This window comes from Zosterops lateralis, assembly GCF_965231275.1.
Source record: "Zosterops lateralis genome assembly, chromosome: 32".
In the NCBI taxonomy this organism is placed as follows: Eukaryota; Metazoa; Chordata; class Aves; order Passeriformes; family Zosteropidae; genus Zosterops; species Zosterops lateralis.
Genome location: NC_139792.1, coordinates 2473918 through 2492737, shown reverse-complemented (window position 1 = coordinate 2492737; position 18820 = coordinate 2473918). Strand labels below are relative to the sequence as shown.

General features: G+C 67.2%; 4 protein-coding genes across 4 annotated transcripts; 1 reads left to right on the top strand and 3 right to left on the bottom strand.

The window, feature by feature from the left end:
- Window positions 1-612: 612 nt before the first annotated feature.
- Window positions 613-4966, bottom strand: LOC310920948 (uridylate-specific endoribonuclease C-like; the record flags this gene model as incomplete). The annotated part of the gene is made up of 6 exons (XM_083881005.1): window positions 4496-4966; window positions 3705-3904; window positions 2578-2736; window positions 2231-2337; window positions 825-967; window positions 613-712 (listed from the first exon to the last, which is right to left on the bottom strand). The coding sequence occupies exons 1-6, from the start codon at window positions 4888-4890 to the stop codon at window positions 613-615; spliced, it is 1104 nt and encodes a 367-aa protein (XP_083737131.1). The 5' UTR covers window positions 4891-4966.
- Window positions 4967-6001: 1035 nt separating this feature from the next.
- Window positions 6002-9648, top strand: TSPAN31 (tetraspanin 31). Its single transcript, XM_083881173.1, has 6 exons — window positions 6002-6104; window positions 6581-6748; window positions 7755-7835; window positions 8261-8437; window positions 8714-8836; window positions 8922-9648. Exons 1-6 carry the CDS (start codon window positions 6042-6044, stop codon window positions 8994-8996), a joined length of 687 nt encoding a protein of 228 aa, XP_083737299.1. The 5' UTR covers window positions 6002-6041; the 3' UTR covers window positions 8997-9648.
- A 100-nt stretch (window positions 9649-9748) lies between these two features.
- On the bottom strand, window positions 9749-14455 carry CDK4 (cyclin dependent kinase 4). Its single transcript, XM_083881151.1, has 8 exons — window positions 14349-14455; window positions 13199-13411; window positions 12243-12378; window positions 12001-12168; window positions 11451-11560; window positions 10843-10893; window positions 10448-10583; window positions 9749-10081 (listed from the first exon to the last, which is right to left on the bottom strand). Exons 2-8 carry the CDS (start codon window positions 13408-13410, stop codon window positions 9995-9997), a joined length of 900 nt encoding a protein of 299 aa, XP_083737277.1. The 5' UTR covers window position 13411; window positions 14349-14455; the 3' UTR covers window positions 9749-9994.
- Window positions 14456-14944: 489 nt separating this feature from the next.
- On the bottom strand, window positions 14945-18337 carry CYP27B1 (cytochrome P450 family 27 subfamily B member 1; the record flags this gene model as incomplete). The annotated part of the gene is given in 8 exon segments (XM_083881003.1): window positions 14945-15521; window positions 15594-15845; window positions 15935-15985; window positions 15987-16017; window positions 16706-16905; window positions 17075-17141; window positions 17580-17786; window positions 18078-18337. Coding segments are annotated over 8 exon segments (1182 nt in total). The 3' UTR covers window positions 14945-15407.
- Window positions 18338-18820: the final 483 nt, after the last annotated feature.

The window sequence follows — 18820 nt, the reverse complement described above, 5'->3', positions numbered from 1 at the left end:
TGCGGGGACAGGGACACGTGGGGACACACACTGGGTGACAGGGTGACCGCCGAGGACACGGCCTGTGCTGGGCACACACTGGGGTGCTCAGGTGGGCACTCACGGGGGTCTTCTGCAGACCGTGGGGACACTGGGGACAGGTGTGCAGTGACAGGGACACACCAGTGACATGCGTGAGCACTCTGACATGCTAAGGACACCTGCAGCCACATGGACATGCCAGTGACGTGTGGAGTGACATGCTAGGGACACATGCAGTGACACACGGACACACTAAGAACATGTGAGCACACAGAGCTCACCCCCACAGGCACATGTCCCCCCAAGTGTCCCCATGTCACCCCAGGGAGGAGATGAAGCTGCCAGGAGCCCTCGGAGATGTCCCTGTGTCCCCGCCCCAGCTATGGACCCCCCCCCATCCCAAGTGCCCACAGGGGGTCCCAGAACCTGGGGGGGGGGGGGCGTCCCAGTGCCCGGGATGGTGCCAACACCTGTGGAGGGTCCCAGTGCTCACTCTGGGGTCCCAGCACTCATTGGGGGTCCCAGCACCCAGTGTCCCCACCCCCTGCACCCTCCCAGGCAGAGGCGGGAATGGGGGTCCTGGGGGGGGGTTTATTGAGGGGTGAGGGGGTAGGCGGAGGCCACGAGGCGCTGCTTTTCCCAGGTGTAGGTCTGGATGGTGGCGGCTTCTCCCCCCAGGCTGACCTGGCACCTGCGAGGACAGGTGAGGGTGAGATCCCAGCTCTGGGACCCCCTGGGTGGTCGCCAGGTCGCCCCCCTCGGGCAGGCGGCAGCGCCCCCTCCCCTCAGTGCCCCTCACTCACTGGCGGTCGGGGCGGGTCAGGAAGCAGAGGGTGAACAGCGCCAGGTCGAACTCGGGGCTGGAGCCCACCAGGAGCGACCCCCGGGACTTGGAGTAGCCGTCCCAGCGGAACCGCAGCGACAGCACGTCCGGGAAGGCCGTCCACTGCGGAGGGGACACGGCGGGGCCAAGGGGCGTGTCAGGGAGGGGACAGCCAGCCCCGGGCACAGCCAGGAGCCCTGTGCACTGCAGGGGGGTCTCACAGGGGGTGCAGACATGGGAAGTGACGGGTGTGGGGTACCCCAGGTGTCCTGCAGGACCGTGGGGACAGGCACACGGAAGGCCCCTGGGTATGGACACGGGGGGGCCATGGGTACACCCCCGGGTGTGGCCTCGGGGGGACACCAGGGATGCTGCAGGGGGAGGATGGAGGACGGTGAGAGGGAATGGGGAGGGTGAGGGTGACCAGCGGGACACGGGGGACCACAAAGGAAATATGGGGGGATGGGATCTCAGGGGCATCGTGGGTGGGCACAATGATGGGACCCTGAGGGTCATCCTGGGGGACAGAGACCTTGGCTGGGGACACTGTGGGGGATGGGGGCAGGAGGGGAGCCCGAGGGCTGCTGCAGTGCCCCTGCTCTGTGTCCCCACTCCCCACTCAGGGGATCCCTCCCCGTGTCCCCCAGTGTCACCCTCATCCCTCCCTCAGGGAGTCTCCCCGTGTTCCCATCCTCACCACATCCCCCCCTGGTGTTCCTGTGTCCCCTCATGTCCCCCCATGTCCCCTGTCCCCACTCACGGGCCCGTCCCAGGTGTAGCCCTGTACTCCAGTCACCCCCACATCCCCATGTCCCCCCATGTCCCCATGTCCCACCATGTCCCCATGTCCCCTGCTCCACTCACAGGCCCATCCCAGATGTAGCCCAGGTACTCCAGTCATCCCCATGTCCCCATGTGCCCCCCATGTCCCCATGTCCCACCATGTCCCCATGTGCCCCCCATGTCCCCATGTCCTCACTCACAGGCCCGTCCCAGGTGTAGCCCTGGTACTCGAGTCACCCCCATGTCCCCATGTCCCACCATGTCCCCATGTCCCCCCATGTCCCCCATGTCCCCTGCCCCACTCACGGGCCCGTCCCAGGTGTAGCCCTGGTACTCGAGTCACCCCCATGTCCCCCATGTCCCCCCACGTCCCCATGTCCCCTCATGTCCCCCCATGTCCCCATGTCCCCATGTCCCCATGTCCTCATGGGCCCGTCCCAGGTGTAGCCCTGGTACTCGAGTCACCCCCATGTTCCCATGTCCCCCCATGTCCCCATGTCCCCTGCCCCACTCACGGGCCTGTCCCAGGTGTAGCCCAGGTACTCCAGTCCCCCCCATGTTCCCATGTCCCCCATGTCCCCCCATGTCCCCTGCCCCACTCACGGGCCCGTCCCAGGTGTAGCCCTGGTACTCGAGTCGTCCCGCGCGCTCCAGCGCCTGCAGCTGCACCCAGTTGTGACACCCTGACACCGAACCCTTCTTCACCTCCCCTGGGGACACAGGGAGCAGGTGACCAGAGCTCCCCTACCACGGACCCCCCACCATGGACACCCCCACACGACCCCGGATCGGCCCCCCAAGCCTCCCCAGCCTCATCCCCACAGAGTCCCCCCCTATCCCCTTGGTGTCCCCCTGTTCAATCTCTCTCCCCATTCCCTCCCCATCCCCACAGTGACCCTCCCATCTTCAGTGTCCCCCCATGTCCCCACGTGTCCCTCATGTCCCCTCACCATGGAACACGTGCTCGAAGCCAGAGGAATCCAGAGCCTTCCCACTGGAGCGGGAGTAGAGCCCGAACCACATGGAGTGGAGATCGGCCCGGAACGCCTCAGCCGAGGGGTACAGCCCTGGGGACACCGTGGGGACACCATGGGACATGGGGTACAGCCCTGGGGACACCGTGGGGACATTGTGGGGACACCATGGGACATGGGGTACAGCCCTGGGGACACCGTGGGGACACCATGGGACATGGGGTACAGCTCTGGGGACACCATGGGGACACCGTGGGGATATGGGGTACAGCCCTGGGGACACCGTGGGGACATTGTGGGGACACCATGGGACATGGGGTACAGCCCTGGGGACACCGTGGGGACACCATGGGTACATGGGGTACAGCTCTGGGGACACCATGGGGACACCATGGGGACATGGGGTACAGCCCTGGGGACACCGTGGGGACATTGTGGGGACACCATGGGACATGGGGTACAGCCCTGGGGACACCGTGGGGACACCATGGGACATGGGGTACAGCTCTGGGGACACCATGGGGACACCGTGGGGATATGGGGTACAGCCCTGGGGACACCATGGGGACACCATGGGACATGGGGTACAGCCCTGGGGACACCGTGGGGACACCGTGGGTACATGGGATACAGCCCTGGGGACACCATGGGGACACCATGGGTACATGGGATACAGCCCTGGGGACACCATGGGGACATGGGGTACAGCCCTGGGGACAGGGTGGGCCATGTGGACAGGGAGGTTCAGTCTTAAGGACAGGGGAGGGGGACAGAAGGGACACTGGGAGGACACTGTGGGGACACGGTGGGAAGACTGTGGGGACACTGGAGGGACACTGTGGGGACACTGGAGGGACACTGTGGGGACACTGTGAGAACACTGGGGGGACACTGTGGGACAATGTGGGGACACTGAGGGCACACTGGGGGACACTATAGGGACACTGAGGGGACAGAGTTCACAGCCCTGCAGCCTGGGGGGACTTGTGGGGGACCCTGAGGGGACAGAGGGGTCACCATGGGGACACTGTGAGAAGACGGTGGGTGCAGGGAGAACCCTGTGGGGACACCGCGGGGACACCAAAAGGACAGCACGGCCCCACCCTTGCTGAGGACGAAGCGCTCCAGCAGCTGCAGGACCGGCGTGGCCAGGGCGGCGTCCAGGAATTCCCTCTGCTCCCGCTGCTCCTCCGCCGTCTCCCTCTCGTCCCGCCCCGTGAGCGGCTCGTAATTATCCAGCAGCGCCAGGAGCCGGGAGAAGGTGGGACGGGCCAGCAGGGCCGGGGACACGTAGGAAAACAGCCTGGAACGGGCCGGGAGACGCGCTGGGATCGGGATTGGGATCGGGATTGGGATTGGAGGAAATGCGGGATGGAAATGCGGGGAGTGGAGGGGTGGGGTAAGGGAATGCGGGATTGGGAAGGATGCAAGGATGGATGGACACGCGTGGGGTGGAGATGGGGGATGGAGGGATGTGGATTTGGGGTGTAAAGATGAGAGTGGAGAAATTTGGGGTTGGGAGGGAAGGGTGGGATGGAGAAATGTGGGACCAGGAGGTTGGGATGAGGATGGAGAGAGGAGGGGTGGAGATGTAGGATCGAGGGATGTGGGATCAGGATAGAGACAGCTGGGATGGAGTGGAGGGAAATGGGTTTGGTGTGGAAGAACGAGGATGGAAACATGGGGTGGAAAAACGTGGGATGGGATGGAGGGGCAGGGATGGGGAGAAGGGATGAGAACGGAGCCAGGTGGGTTTGGGACAGAGGGATGGGATAGAAGGGGATGGAGCCAAGTGGGATGAGAGTGAGAAGGGCAGAGTGTTGGGGGGATGGAGGGATGAGGGGGAGAACACGGAGGGTGCTGAATGTCCCTCGCCCCCCAGCCCTCTCCCCACCTCGAGTCCTCGCTGTCGCTCCCGGAGCCCTCCAGGTTCAGCTCGAGCTGCCCCGGCCCGGCCCGGTTCGAGTCTGCGGCGAGGAGCTGCTCCGAGAGCTCCCGGAGCTCCGCGTCCGACACGGCCCGGGGGGACCCCGGCACCGCCTGGGGGGACCCCGGAACTGCCCGGGGCTCCGGCACCTCCCGGGGCTCCGGCACCTCCCGGGGCTCCGGTACCGCCCGGGGGGACCCTGGCACCGCCCGGGGGGATCCCAGCACCTGCCGAGGCTCCGGCACCTCTCGGGGCTCCGGTACCGCCCGGGGGGACCCCGGCCCCGCCCGGGGCACAGGGAGGGCCTCCCCGCTGCCCCCCGGGCCGGTCACCACCAGCAGCCACAGCAGCCACAGAGCCATCGCGGTGCCCCCGCCCCGGGCCCGGTGTCGCTTATAGTCGCTGCTATCGCCCCGATAACGCCGCAAGGTCGCGGCGTGACCTCGATAAAGGGGAACAGCCCGGGGGGACCACCCCGAATACCCCCGGGCTGGCTGGGGGACGGCTACACCCACAATTCTCCCCGTTTCTGTCCCCGAGGGTTGATTTGAGACTCGTCCCCCCCAAAATCTGGCCCCTCCCGGGATGTTGGCACCTCCAGATCTGCCCCCTCCGCCTCCCCCCGGAGCTGTTTAATATTTAAGAGACCAAATGTGGTTCCTCAAGGATTTCCCAGGGGGGAGGTCACGGCCCCTCCAACCGCTCCACCCTCACCTCGGGGGAACCTGGGGGATATTTGGGGTCTGGGGGGCGGCAGAAGCAGAGAGGGGCCCTGGGGGAAGCTATGGAGGAGCCGGGGGGGTCTCTGTGGACCCTTGAGGTTTGGGGAGCCCAGAAGGGCCTGAGGGTCCCGGGAGGGGGATCGGGGGGGGCCATGGGGCAGCGAGGGGGAGATCAGCGGAAGTTCTCGGAGCGGGGCAGGTGAAGGCGTGAGGGGTCTCTGGGGGGATACAGGGGCCTGGGGGCTATGGGGGGATGCTGGGGGACAGTGGGGGTCTCTTGGGGTCAGTAGGGCTGGGGGGCCTCCGGAGGGTTCTGGAGGGCTCTGGGGGGTCCTGGAGGGCTCTGGGGGGTCCTGGAGGGCTCTGGGGCCTGGCGGAGCCCGGATTTGTTCGGTCGGGGGGGTTCGGGGGTTCAGGGGCGGGGCGAGCTCCGGGGGGCGGGGCAGGAGACGGGGAGGCCCCGCCCCCTCTGGGGAGACCCCGCCCCGCCTCAGCGGCGTCGCGCGCATGCGCAGAACGGAAAGCGCTTGCTGGATGTGGGCGGGGCCAAATCCATATACGGAGCGGGGCGGGGCCCAGCGCAAGGGGGGAAATGGGCGGGGCATAAGGGCGGGGGTATGGAGATACACGGAGGAGTGGGCGGGGCTTGCCGCCCGGCGCACGCGCAGTGCGGGCGGGCGCGCGCGGGGCGCGGGGCCGCGGTTTAAAGGGGCCGCGCGGGGACCCCGGAACCCCCCGAGCCCCCCCGGGACCCCCGAGACCCCCGAGCCCCGGGACCCTCCGCCCTCGCCATGGTGTGCGGAGGCTTCGCCTGTTCGCGCAACGCGCTCTGCGCCCTCAACGTGGTTTATGTGGTGAGCGATGAGGGGGGGCGATGGGGGGGATCGGGGACCCCTCTGCTCTGGGGGGGGCGGGGACCACCCTGCCCGGGGGGCTGGGAGGGGCTGCAGGGTCCCACAGCAAGGCCAGGGAGGAGTCCGGGGAGCTCTGGAAGGCGAGGGGACACCCGCCCGATTTGGGGCTGTGGGTTCTGGGGGTGGGGTCTCTCCCCATGGGGAAGTTAGGGGTCCCCAAACCTGGGGGGGCTGCTGGGACCCCCGGCCTGGGGGTGCCGAGGGGCTCTGGGACTCCCCTTAAAGAGCGGGGCTGGACAGGGCGGGGGTGGGCTGGGGGTCCCGGGGAGGGGCAGGGTCAAAGGCCACATCCCCCCAAATCCACATCAGGGGAGGGGCTGGGGCAGAGCGGCTGAGGGGGGCGGGGACCCCCCAGACACTCCCGGGGCACGAGGCGGTGCCGGGGTGACCCGGCGCCCCTGACCCGCTGCCCCCAGCTGGTGGGGGTGCTGCTGGTGGCCGTGGCGGGCTGGGCGCGGGGCCTGGGCATGGGCTCCAGCCCCCCCCTGCTCGGCGGAGCCTTCGCCGTCGGCGTCTTCCTCCTGCTCATCGCGGGGCTGGGGCTGCTCGGGGCCCTGCGGCACCACCAGGTCCTGCTCTTCTTCGTATCCTGCCGGGGGGGGCACGGAACCTCCGCTCGGGGCACCCCAAGTCCCCCTGGGAGACCCCACCCCACGTCCTGCTCACTTTGTCCCCTTGTCCCAAAGCCCCCCTCGATCCCCAACACACCCCTGGGTGTCCCTGCCAGTGTCCCTGACACCCCCGGATGTCCCTGGCAGTGTCCCAACACCCCCCTGGGAGTCCCCAACCTCTCCAGGGGTCCCAAAGTTCCCCTGGGAGCCCCCACCCCCCATCCTGCTTACTTTGTCCCCTTGTCCTAAAGCCCCCCTTGATCCCCAACATGCCCCTGGATAACCCTTGCACCCCTGGCAGTGTCCCCAACACACCCCTGGGTGTTCCTGGCACTCCTGGCAGTGTCCCTGACACCCTCTGGGGTCCCCAAGCCTCTCTGAGTCCCCGCCCGCCCGCCCACCCACCACGTCCTGCTCTCTTTGTCCCCTTGGGGAGAGGGTGTCCCAAAGCTCCCCCGCGTCCCCAACACACCCCCTGGATGTCCCTGGCACCCCTGGCAGTGTCCCCTACACCCCCCTGGATGTCCCTGCCACTCCTGGCACCCCCTGGGAGCCCCCACCCTGTGTGACCATCGCGTCCTGCTCACTTTGTCCCCTTGTCCCAAAGCCCCCCTGCGTCCCCAACGTGCCCCTGGGTGTCCCTGCCACCCCTGGTAGTGTCCCCAACACCCTCCTGGATGTCCTTTGCAGAGTCCTCAACACCCCCTGGGAGCCCCCACCCCGTGTGACCACCAGGTCCTGCTCACTTTGTCCCCCTGTCCCAGAGCCCCCCTGGTCCCCAACACGCCCCTGGGTGTCCCTGTCCCCAAACACCCCCTTCCCCTCCAGGGCATCCCCTGACCCTCTTTAAGAGCTTTCAGGGGGGCTCTGAACCCCACCCCAAAACCTGCCTGGGGTGTGTGGGTGTGGGGAGGTGCCAGGGGGATTCTGGGGGGGGTCTCCATGTGTGTGTGTGTGTGGCCCCCCTTGACCCCCCAAGTACGTGCTGATCCTGGGCCTGGTGTTCCTGTGCCAGCTGGGCGTGTCCTGCGCCTGCCTCGCCCTGGGCCGGGAGGCTCAGGTGGGTACTGGGACCCCCCCCAAAACCCCCCTGGGACCCCCAAAACCCCCCGAGCCCCCCAAACCCCCCCTGGGACACCCAAACCCCCTGGGACCCCACAACTCCCTGAGGGGCTCAGGGACCCTTTTGGCCCCCTCCAAATTCTGGGCACCTCATATGGGTCACACCCCCTGGAGAGCCCCCAGGACCCCTCTGGGACCCCCACCCCACCCCAGGGACACCCCCAGGAACCCCAAAACCATCCCACAATCCCAGGGTGCACAGGGAACCCCCCCCTGCACCCCAAAATCCTTGGCGGGGGGGGTGGATCCTCCCAGCCCCACAAAGGGGCACTGATCGATTTGGGGTCTGAGGGGGCCCTAAAGGATTTGGGGGGGGCCTGATGGGTTGGGGGGGGGCACTGACCGATTTTTGGGGTCCCCCAGGAGCGGCTGCTGCGCTCGGCCTGGCCCCTGCTGAGTGGGGAGGCGCGGGGGGAGCTGCAGCGCAGGCTGGGCTGTTGTGGGTTGGGGGAGCCCCCCGGGACGCCCCCTCCTGCCAGCCCCCCCCCGCTGAGTCCCCCCGGCCCGGAGCCCTCCTGGGAGCCCCCCAACTGCCCTGCTGTGAGTCTGGGGGCTTTGGGGAAGGGGTGATTGGGGTGTTGGGGGCGTTTGGGGACACCTCTGTGGGGAGTCTGGGGGAGGTGGGCCTGGGGGAGTGAGGAGGGATTGGGGGTTTTTTGGGGTAGATGGAGTTTGGGGACCCCCTGGATGTGCTGAACCCCCCAGGAGGGGCTGCAATGCCCCACCACCCCCTGCTGTGTGTCCTGAGGGGTTTGTGGACCCCTGGGGGTGGGTGGGGGTGTTGGGGACCCCCCTGACCCTCCTGTTTCCCCCCAGAGATGCCAGTTCCCCCCGGGGGGAGCCCCCTCGTGCCCCCCCTGCGCCCCTCAACTGCTGCAGCACTCGGACCAGGCCCTCAAGATTCTGGGGGGTGTTGGGCTGTTCTTCAGCTTCACCGAGGTACGGGGGGGCGTGGGGGGAGCCGGGGGGGGTCTCCAGGCTTTGGGGGGGTCCAGCAGCCCCCCCACCTCCCTGTTTGTTGCAGGTTTTGGGGGTCTGGCTCGCCCTGCGCTTCCGGAACCAGCGGGACCCCCGCGCCAACCCTGGTGCCTTCCTATAGTGGGGGGGTCCCTGGGGGGGCACAGCTCCTCTGGGGAGGGGTCACAGCCGTGGGGGGGGTCCAGAACCCCCCAAGTGCTGACCAGCTGCCCCCCCGCAGCCGCATGAAGCACTGGGGACACGGACACACCCCCCCAAAATCATGGGGTGACCCCCCCCCGGCAGGGCTGTGACCCCCCCACAGAAGAAGGGGCTTGAGGGAGAGTTCCCCCCCGAGCCCATCTCAGTCTGAGCTCTCCCAAACTGGTTTGTACTGGTCATTTGGACATCCCCAGCCCCCATGTGTCCCCCCCGGGGGGGTCACGGTCACCCCCACCCTGGGGAGGGACACACGGGGCAGGACCCCCACCACAGGGACCCTCCCCCATCCCAGTCTGACCCCTCCCAAACTGGGAGCTGCCCCTCCCCCTACACTCCCCCTCCGTGGGCATTGGGGGCTGGGGGGGCCACGACCTCCCTAAATCCAGCAGGGCCCCCCCATCCCAACACCCCTGAACTGGTCTGTACTGGTTTACACCACGACTGGGACCAGTGACCCCCCCCCGCAGTGTGTGTGTTCCCCCCAGACTCAATGGGGGGGAGCAGGAGGACACCACCCCCCCTCCTGCTGCCACCACGGGGGGTCACCGTGTCCCCCCCAATAAACACACAACACTGACCACGGCTCAGACTCATTCTGGGGTGCCCCCCCAGGGAGCAGTGACACCTCCCCGGCCACCCCCAGTGACACAGGACACACAAGATTGGGGGGGGCGCTGCCCACACCCCTTTATTGGCAGAGAAATGGAGATCCCCAAAAACTGCCCACATCAGTGGGGTGTCCCCCCAAATCTAGTCCTGGTGTCCTTGGGGGGGATCTGGGTGTTTTGGGGGGGACCCCTCACCCTCTGTCCCACAAGTACCAGTGGGAGGGGCCCATGGGAGTGGTTTTGGGGGGGTGTCACCCCACAATTCCCCCACACAGGGGATGTTCATGGGTGGAGTTTTTTTTGGGGGGGCTCACCCCTCACGCCCCCCCTGCAGGTACCGGTGCCCCAGGGCCTCGTGAGCTGAAATTCGCTTGTGGGGGCTGAAGGTCAGCAGTGCCTGGGGCAGGGGACGGGACAGGACAGTCAGGAACATGGCAGGGACATCAGTGTGACCCCCTCCCCAAAAGGGCTGCAGAGCTCTGGGGGTGATGGGGAGGTCCCATCCTGTCCCCTCCCAAGGTGTCCCCGAGTGTCACATTCATCATCACAGCATCCCTGTGCCCCCCACGTGTCCCTGGTTGTCCCCCATGTCCCATGTGCCCCAGTCCCAACCTGTGTCCCCTCCACTGGTGTCCCCATGGGTCCCCTGGTGTTTCCATTCTCCCCCCTCACCAGCAGCAGTTGTGTCCCTGTGCTGTTCCCCCTCCAAACTCCCATGAATGTCCCCGTGTCCCCTCAGTGTCCCATCCCTGTCCCCCCTCACCAGCAGCAGCTGCTCCCCGCTGTCCCCCAGCTCAGGGACCTCCCCCCGGGGCTGCCGGGGGGCACAGGGGGCGAAGGCTTCCCTGGGCAGGGCCACGTCCTGCGGCCACTCGTCCTCCTGGGGCAGCCCGATCAGCCTGGGGGAGCACAGGAGGTGAGGGGGGGCTGAAACTGACCCACCCAACAGCCCCCCCGAAACAGGACCCCAAATGGGTCCCCCCAATCCCAGCACTCCACATAGGACCCCCCAGGGAATCTCTGCTTGCACCCCGCCAGTTCATCCCCCCTCTCCAGGTACCCCCTCCCTGGTTCCAGCCCCACAAACCCCCCTTGGGGCCAAAGCTGCCCCCAAACCAGCCCCTCCCAGCCCTCCCTGTGGCCCCCTGCCCCACACACTCGAAGATCTTGCCCAGCTGATCGGCCTCCGAGGTCCCGCAGAACAGCGGCCTGGGGGAACAGGGGACAGCGGGGTGGCACAGGGGACACCCCGTGCTGCTGGCACCCACAGGGAAGGGCCCCCCAGCAGCACTCGGGTGACCCCAGGAGTGTCCCCATGTCCCCCCAACATGTATCTCCCCACATGTCCCTCCACTCCACATTCCACCCTTGTCCATGTCCTTGTGTCCCTCCCATGTCCCACCTCCCGTGTGAACCTGAGTTCCTGTGTCCTCATGTGTCCCCTCATTACCCCCACCCCTTGTCCCCCCATATCCCCCTGTCCCATGTCCCTGTGTCCCCAAGCCCATGTCCTCCCCCAGTGTCTTCACTTTGTCCCCCATGTCCACGTCTGTGGTGTGCTGGTTGCCCCGCTGTGTGTCCCCATGTCCCCTGTGTCTGTATCCCTATGTATCCCTGTGTCCCCTCTGTGTCCATGTCCCCCATGTGTCCCTGTTCCCCCCCACTCTGTGTCTCCATATCCCCCCATATCCCCCTGTGTCCCCTGGTGTCCCCCGGTGTCCCCCTGTGTCCCCTGGTGTCCCCAGTGTCCCCCGGTGTCCCCTCACTTCCTGCGGAACATCTCAGCGAAGATGCACCCAACACTCCACATGTCCACGGGGGAGGCGTAGGCGGCCCGGAGCAGCACCTCGGGGGCTCTGTACCACAGTGTCACCACCTGTCCCCCACCACGGGACCCACAGCGTCACCAGGGACCCCCCTGTGACCCACAGCACCCTGTGACCCGGAGCTGTGGCATGGTAGCACAGTGTCCCCACAGCGTCACCAGTGTCACTCTGTGACACACAGAACCCACCCAGAGCTGTGCCATGGTAGCACACTGTCCCCACAGTGTCACCAGTGTCACCCTGTCACCCGCAGCTCCTGGGGGTCATTGTCACCATCATGATGCCACCTGGGCGAGCCCCACGGCCATGTGGCTCTAGGACCACCCAGGACCCCAAACTCCTGGGGGTCGCTGTCACCAGACCCACACCCAGCCAGGTGTGATCCCACCCAGGACCCCAAACTCCTGGGGGTCGCTGTCACCAGACCCACACCCAGCCAGGTGTGATCCCACCCAGGACCCCAAACTCCCAATGACCCCCCCGGACTCACCACGGGGGTCAGGGCCATGTGGCAGCCATAGATCCGGGCCAGCCCGAAATCGGCCACCTTGAGCTGCCCCGCGCTGGTCACCAGCACGTTCTGGGGCTTGAGGTCGCGGTGGACGATGCGCTGGGTGTGCAGGAAGTCCAGGGCACGCAGGAACTGCCGCATCAGGTCCTGGGGAGGGGGACACGGGGTCAAGGACCCCCCCTGTGCCCCCCCCACGGGGCCTCAGGACCCCCTGGGCCCACCTTGATGGTGTCAGGGGGCAGCCCCGGGGCTGGTGCCTTGTCCAGGAAGGTTTTCAGGTCCTGCTCCACATGCTCGAACACCAGCGTGACCTTGGCCTCGTGCGGGGTGCGGGCGCTGGCACAGACATCCATCAGCCTGGGGACGGGGACACGGGGACATGGGCACACACGGGGACATGGGCACACGGGACAGGGGCTGTGGGGCGTGACAGAGCCCACAGGACACCCCGCTGGGGCTCTGGGACACAGATTGTTACTCCCTGCCCTCATTGCTGTGCCCCAGGACCCCCATCCCTGCTCTGGGACCCCAAAACTGCTCTGGGACCCCCCATACCTGTTCTGGGATCCCCAACCTTGTTCTGGGACCCCAGAACTGCTCTGGCACCCACACTCCTGCTCTGGTACTCCCGTTCCTGCTCCAGGACCCAATCCCTCCTCTGTGACCCCAAAACTGCTCTGGGACCCCAGAACTGCTCTCAGACCACCATGCCAGTCCTGGGATCCCTATTCTTCCTCTGGGACCCCAAAACTGCCCTGAGATCCCCATCTTAGCTCTGGGGTCCCCATTTCTCCTCTGCAACTCCAAAATTGCTCTGCAACCCTGTCCCTGCTCCAGGACCCCAAAACTGCTCCAAGACCCCATTGCTGCTGTGGGATCCCAAAGCTGCTCAGAGACGCTCTCCCTACTCTGGGACCCCCATCCCTGCTCCGGGACCCCAACACTGCTCCGGGACCCTATGCCTGCTCTGGGATTCCCCATCCCTGTCTTGGGATCCTCATCCTTGCTCTGAGATCCCCATTTCTGCTCTGGGACCCCATCCCTGCCCTGGGACCCCCATCCCTGCTCCAGGACCCCAAAACTGCCCTGGCACCCCCGTCTCTGCCCCGGCGCCCCCTCCCCGCTGTCCCGTGGGTGACCCTCAGGGGCGGCGCCCCGGGGCAGCCCCGGCTCTCACCGGACGATGTTGGGGTGCTCGAGGTGCTCGAGGCGGCGCAGCAGAGCCACCTCCCGCACGGTGCTGGGGGGCAGCCCGGCGCCCCCCGTGGGCACCCGCACGTTTTTGAGCGCCACGAAGCGCCCGCTGAGCCGGTCCCGAGCCTTGAAGACGGTGCCGTGCGCGCCCACGCCCAGCTCGGCCACCGGCTCATACTGCACCTCCTGCGCCATCCTGGGGGGCACGGACCCTCAGGGACCCCCCCACAGCCCCCCGGCACCCCAAAGGCAGCAGGGAGACCCCGGCACCCTCCTGCCCGCAGCCCCATCGCAGGGTGCCCCCAGCGCCCCCGGGAGAGACCCCCTCCCCCAGCCCAGCGCCCCAAATTCCCCCGCTCTCCTCGGTCCCCACTCCCCTGACCCCCAGCAAACTCTTCCCGGCACTCAGGTCAGACCCCACCCCACCGTGATCCCCGCGCCCCCAAACCAGCGCTCCCCAAACCCCCCCCAGCCCCCCCCGGACCCCCCAAAACCGCTGGGACCCCCCCCCCCCAGCACCCAGCGCTCCCCAGCCAGATCCCCCCGCTCCAGCCGCCCCCAGCCCCCCGCGACCCCCGGGCGCTGCCCCTCCCCCTCCCCCCCGCCCCGCGGGGTCTCTCCGGGTTGGGGGAGGGGTGCCAAAGTTGGGGGGTCCCGGAGGGGACCCCGGAACTCACCGGGCGGCGCGCGGGGCAGGGGGGAGGGGCGGGGGCGCCGGAACAGGCGGGAGGGGCGGGCGGAAGGGCCGGGGGGGAGGGGCGGGCCGGGGGAGGGGCGAGGGGACCCCCGGGAACCCCCGGGAGGGGGAGGGGCAGCGCCCCGGCCGGGCTCGAACCAGCGCCCGCAGCGGAGGTGGGGGAGGGAGGGGCAGGAGGGAGGACCCTCCTCTCCTCTCCCCCCACCCCGGCTCAGGTGTGTCCAACACCCCCAGGTGTCCCCCGGGCCGCTCAGAGCCGGGGGTTCACCTGTCCCGTTCCAGAAGGTTCCTCACCTGAGGTGACCCTGTCCCTGCGGTCCCCCCCGGGGGCTCCGGGACGGCCCCACCCTCACCTGGGTGACCCCCACCCCCCCCGTTTGCAGGCCCGGGTGACTCTCCCCCCCGCCCCCCTCAGGTCCGTCGCTGCCGCCCCCACCTGGCGCAGGTGAGCCCGGCCCGGCCCCCCCGAGGGGTTCAGGGTGCCCAGGTGAGCTCAGCGCTGCCCAGGTGAGCCCTGCCCCAGTTCTCCTGACCCAGGCACCCTCTCCTCTTCCTTCTCCCGCTCACCTGGTGCTCCGTCACCCCGGGGAGGGTGTCCCGGGGCAGAGGGCACGGGGGGTCACCACGCTCGGCTGCCTCAGGGTCCCCACGAGGGTCCAGAGTCCCCTGTGCTGACGTCAGCCCCTCCCCCACCTGGGACATTGCCCCCCTCCCCCCCACTGCGGGTGGCACCGACCGGGTTAAACCCCGCGGGGAACCGGGGGGCTCCCGACACCCCGGGTGGGTCAGACATCACCCCCTCCCCACCACGGGCATCGTCCGGGGGTCCCGGGGGACCCTTTGAGCCCCACCTCGCCATGGGGAGGGGGCTGTGCCTCCCCCGCCCCCCCGCGGGGCCACGTCACCCCCGGGCGCACCTGGGCAGGTCGGGGCGGGTCCCCCATCCCCAGCCCGGGGGGGCACGGGGCTGAGTCATGGAGGGAAGGGGGGTGGGGAGGTGGGACAGGAGCTCCGGCAGCACCGAAATCCCAAAATCGCTTTATTGGTCAATAAATAAACCCAAATTCCCGGTAGAGAGGGGCACTGTGGGCGTGGGGACACCGTGGGGTCAGGGTCTCAAAGGAGTCACGGCCACCAAGGCTGGGGACACCTTGGGGTCAAGGCCAGCACTGGGGTTGTAGTGAGGTTGGGGCTGCCACCACGGTCAATGTCACTGTAGGGTCAAGGCCACTGCAGTGTCAGGGCCAGTTCTGGGGCTGGGGTCACCAGAGTCAGGGCCACCACAAGGTTCAGGGACATGATGACATTGGGGACACTGTGGTGTCAAGGCCACTGCTGCAGACAAGGCCACCACTGGGCTCAGTGTCATCACTGGTGGTGAAGTCACCACTGGGGTGATCGAGGTGTCCCCAGTGTCCTTGGTGTCCCCATGTCTCCAGAGTCTTTGGTGTCCTCAGTGTCCTAGGTGTCCCCACAGTCTCTGGTGTCCCCGGTGTCACCGCTCGAGGAAGCGCAGGCTGATGGGGGTGGCAGGGGCCAGCAGGGTGCGGGTCATGGGGCGCACACGGCCACCCCCAGGCTCTGGCCTCACTTCGAAGCGCAGCAGGATCTGGGAGAGCAGGGACAGGTGAGTGACACTGCTGGGGACATCGCAAGGACACGGGGACACGGGGACACCCACCTGTGCCAGCGCCATGTGCAGCTGCAGCTCAGCCAAGCGGCGCCCGACGCAGCTGCGTGGGCCGAGGCCGAAGGGCAGGGAGGCAAAGGGGTGCCTGGGGCCTGGGGGGTGTCCAGCAGTGTCCCCAACAGTGTCCCCAGCAGTGTCCCCCGTGTCCCCGTGGCGCAGCCAGCGCTCTGGGTGGAAGGCGTCGGGCGCTGGGAAGAAGCGGCTGTCGCGGGATGTGGCGTAATGGCACAGGGTGATGAGGGTCTGCAGGGACACCGGGGTCAGTGGGGACACCCAGGGGATGCCTCGGGGACACCAGGACCCCTGGGGTGTGGGGTGTCCCCCCAGCTCACCTGGCGTGGCACCAGGTAGTCGCCAACACGGATGTCACAGTCGGAGACAACGGCGGGCGTTGGCCGGGATGACGGGGTACAGCCTACAGGGGGGACACCCAGATGTCACCTCCCTGTCCTCATCCCTGACCTCATCGTCCCCACCTTCATCCTCATCCCCATCCTTGTCTTCATCCCTTCCTTGTCCCATCCTAATCTGCACCCTGTCCTGATCTTCACCCTCATCCCCATCCTCATTCTTGTCTCCCTCCTTGTTCCCATTCCTGTCCTCCCTTCATCCACATCTTCATCCCCACCCCTGACCCCTGTCCTCATGCCCATCCCAGTCCCCACCTTCATCCTCATCCCCATCCTTGTTTCATCCCTTCCTTGTCCCCATCCTCATCTTCCTTCCCATTTTCCTCCTTGTCCCCATCCCTGTCCCCAAACTCATCAAATTTTATCACTCACTCAAATTTTATCCCCAAACTCATCCTATCTCCATCCCCATCCCTACCTGTCCCATTTTCAGCCCCACCCCTCTCATGATCATCCCTATCCTTGTCCTGTCCCCATCTTTATCCACATCCCCGTTCCTATTCTCTTGTCCCTCACCCCTGTGCATGTCCCCATTCCCATGTCCCTGTGTCCCCACCCCATATCTGTGTCATTTCCGTGTCTCCATCCCTGTATCCCTCTGTGTCCCTGTCCCCACATCCCAAACCCTCTCCCCCTTCCCCATTCCCATGTGTCCTTTCCATGTCGCACCACTGTCCCCGTGTCCCTGTCCACCTGAGGGTCTCCTTCACCACAGCACGCAGCAGTGGCAGCCGTCCCAGGGCGGCAGCGGTGGCAGCAGCAGTGGCACTGTCACTGTCACCGTTGGTGGCCCCATTGGTGGCAGTGGCAGCCACCAGCTCGCGGTGCAGGGCCGCCTGTGCCCCCGGGTTCCTCGCCAGCTCGTACAGGCTCCAGGCCAGCGTGCTGGCCACCTGGGGACACAGGGGACACGGTGACATCAGCGGGACCCACAGTGATAATAGGGACACCCCGGTGTCACCCCCCCCTCACCGTGTCCACCCGGCCAGCAGCAGCTCGGTGACGTTGCCATAGATGCTGCTGACAGGGATGTGCTCCCGGGCCAGCAGGTCGGTGACACACGTGTCCCCCTCGGCCAGCGGCCCCCGCGCAGCCACCTCGGCCACGCGCCGGTCCACGTGTCCCTTGGCTGGGGACAACAACACCCCATCAGTGCCACCGTGGCCACGCACTGTCACCAAGTCCCTTGGCTGGGGACAACACTCTGTCAGTGTCACCACAGCCACATGCTATCGATGTGTCCCTTGGCTGCAGAGGATGATGGCATGGGATTGTCACCATGGTCATGGGACATCCTTGTGACCCCACGGGATGTCTCTGTGTCCCTTGGATGTCCCCATATCCCCTGTGTGCCCTCACCACATGCATCATCACCCTGTGATGACCCCCTGTGTCCCCATGTGCCCCATGTCCCCTCAGTGGAAGGTGGGCAGGAGTGTCCCTATGGCCGTGGGACATCCCCATATCCCTCTGGGATGTCCCCATATGATGTCCTGATGTCCCCATGTGATGTCCCCATGGTGTCCCCCACCACCCCCCTGTGCTCCCTGTCCCCGTGTCCCCTCACCGAAGGCAAAGAGCTGGTCCCAGGCGTGGCAGAAGGCGTCCCAGGGCGCAGGGATGAGGCGCAGGAGGGGACGGGGCAGTGCCATTGTCACCAGGGTCAGTGCCAGCACCGCCCCCACGCACCGGATCACGCCGTCGGTGGCCCTGGTGGCCTCCCCGGTGTCCCCCAGGCAGCCCAGGCGGGAGGAGAACAGCACCCAGGAGATGGCTGTGGGACAGGGGGGACATTTGGGACATGAGGACACTGTGGGCATGGGAGGCCCGGAGACAGAGGGGATGGGGGACATGGGGACCCTGGGGACACTGAGGGGGGATCCAAGAGTCCCTGGGGACACTGGGGGACAGAAGGTGCCCTGGAGACTTGAGGGACATGGGGAGTCTTGGTGGGGCACCTGGGGAGCCCTGGGAGTGGAAGGAGACCTGAGGTGCCCTATGTGGGGGTCCAGGAGGGGATCCCAGTCCTTTGGAGGCCCCCATCCCCTTTGGGGTCCCCTCTCACCCTCGAGGCCGAAGCGGTTGAACTCGGTGCCGATGTCGGGACGATCCCCGCGGGTGCTGCCGCTGCAGCCGCTGCAGTCGGGCCACCAGCTCGGCCACCACGGTGGCCACGGGCCCCGCGAAGGCCTCGGCCGCCCCCGGGCGGAGCAGCCCCTGGGCCAGAACCCGCCGCGGGCCCCGCCACGCCTCGCCCTCCCTGGGGACGGGGACACGCGTCACGGGGCTGCGGGGGGACAGGGACACGGCACAGGGCGGGGACATGGGGGGGGTGTGGGGGACATGGGGGACACAGAGGACAGAGGGACAGATGTGGTTGAAGGACAGAGGACATGGGTGAGGGATGGGAACACATGGAGGGGCATGGAGAGGACATGGATGGGGGACTGGGGACACGGGTGAAGGACAGGGACAGGGACAGAGAACATGCAGGGACATGGGACACAGGTGACAGGGCATGGTGGGGACATGCAGAAACGGGGTGGACAGGGACACAGGGAGGGGATGGGACATGGGGGATGCCAGGACACAGGTGGGGGTCAGGGACACGGGGTACTTGGGCAGGGGATGGGCACAGGGGAAATGAGGGGGAGGGAATGGGGACACAGGGGACACAGGCAGGACACAGGGGACATAGGTGGGACACGGTCCCCCCACGAGGCAGTGCCAGCCTCCCCCCCCAGGTGTGATCAGGGGCACCTGTGAGAGCCACAGTGTCCCCGTGCCCATGGTGGGGCTGGGGGCTGC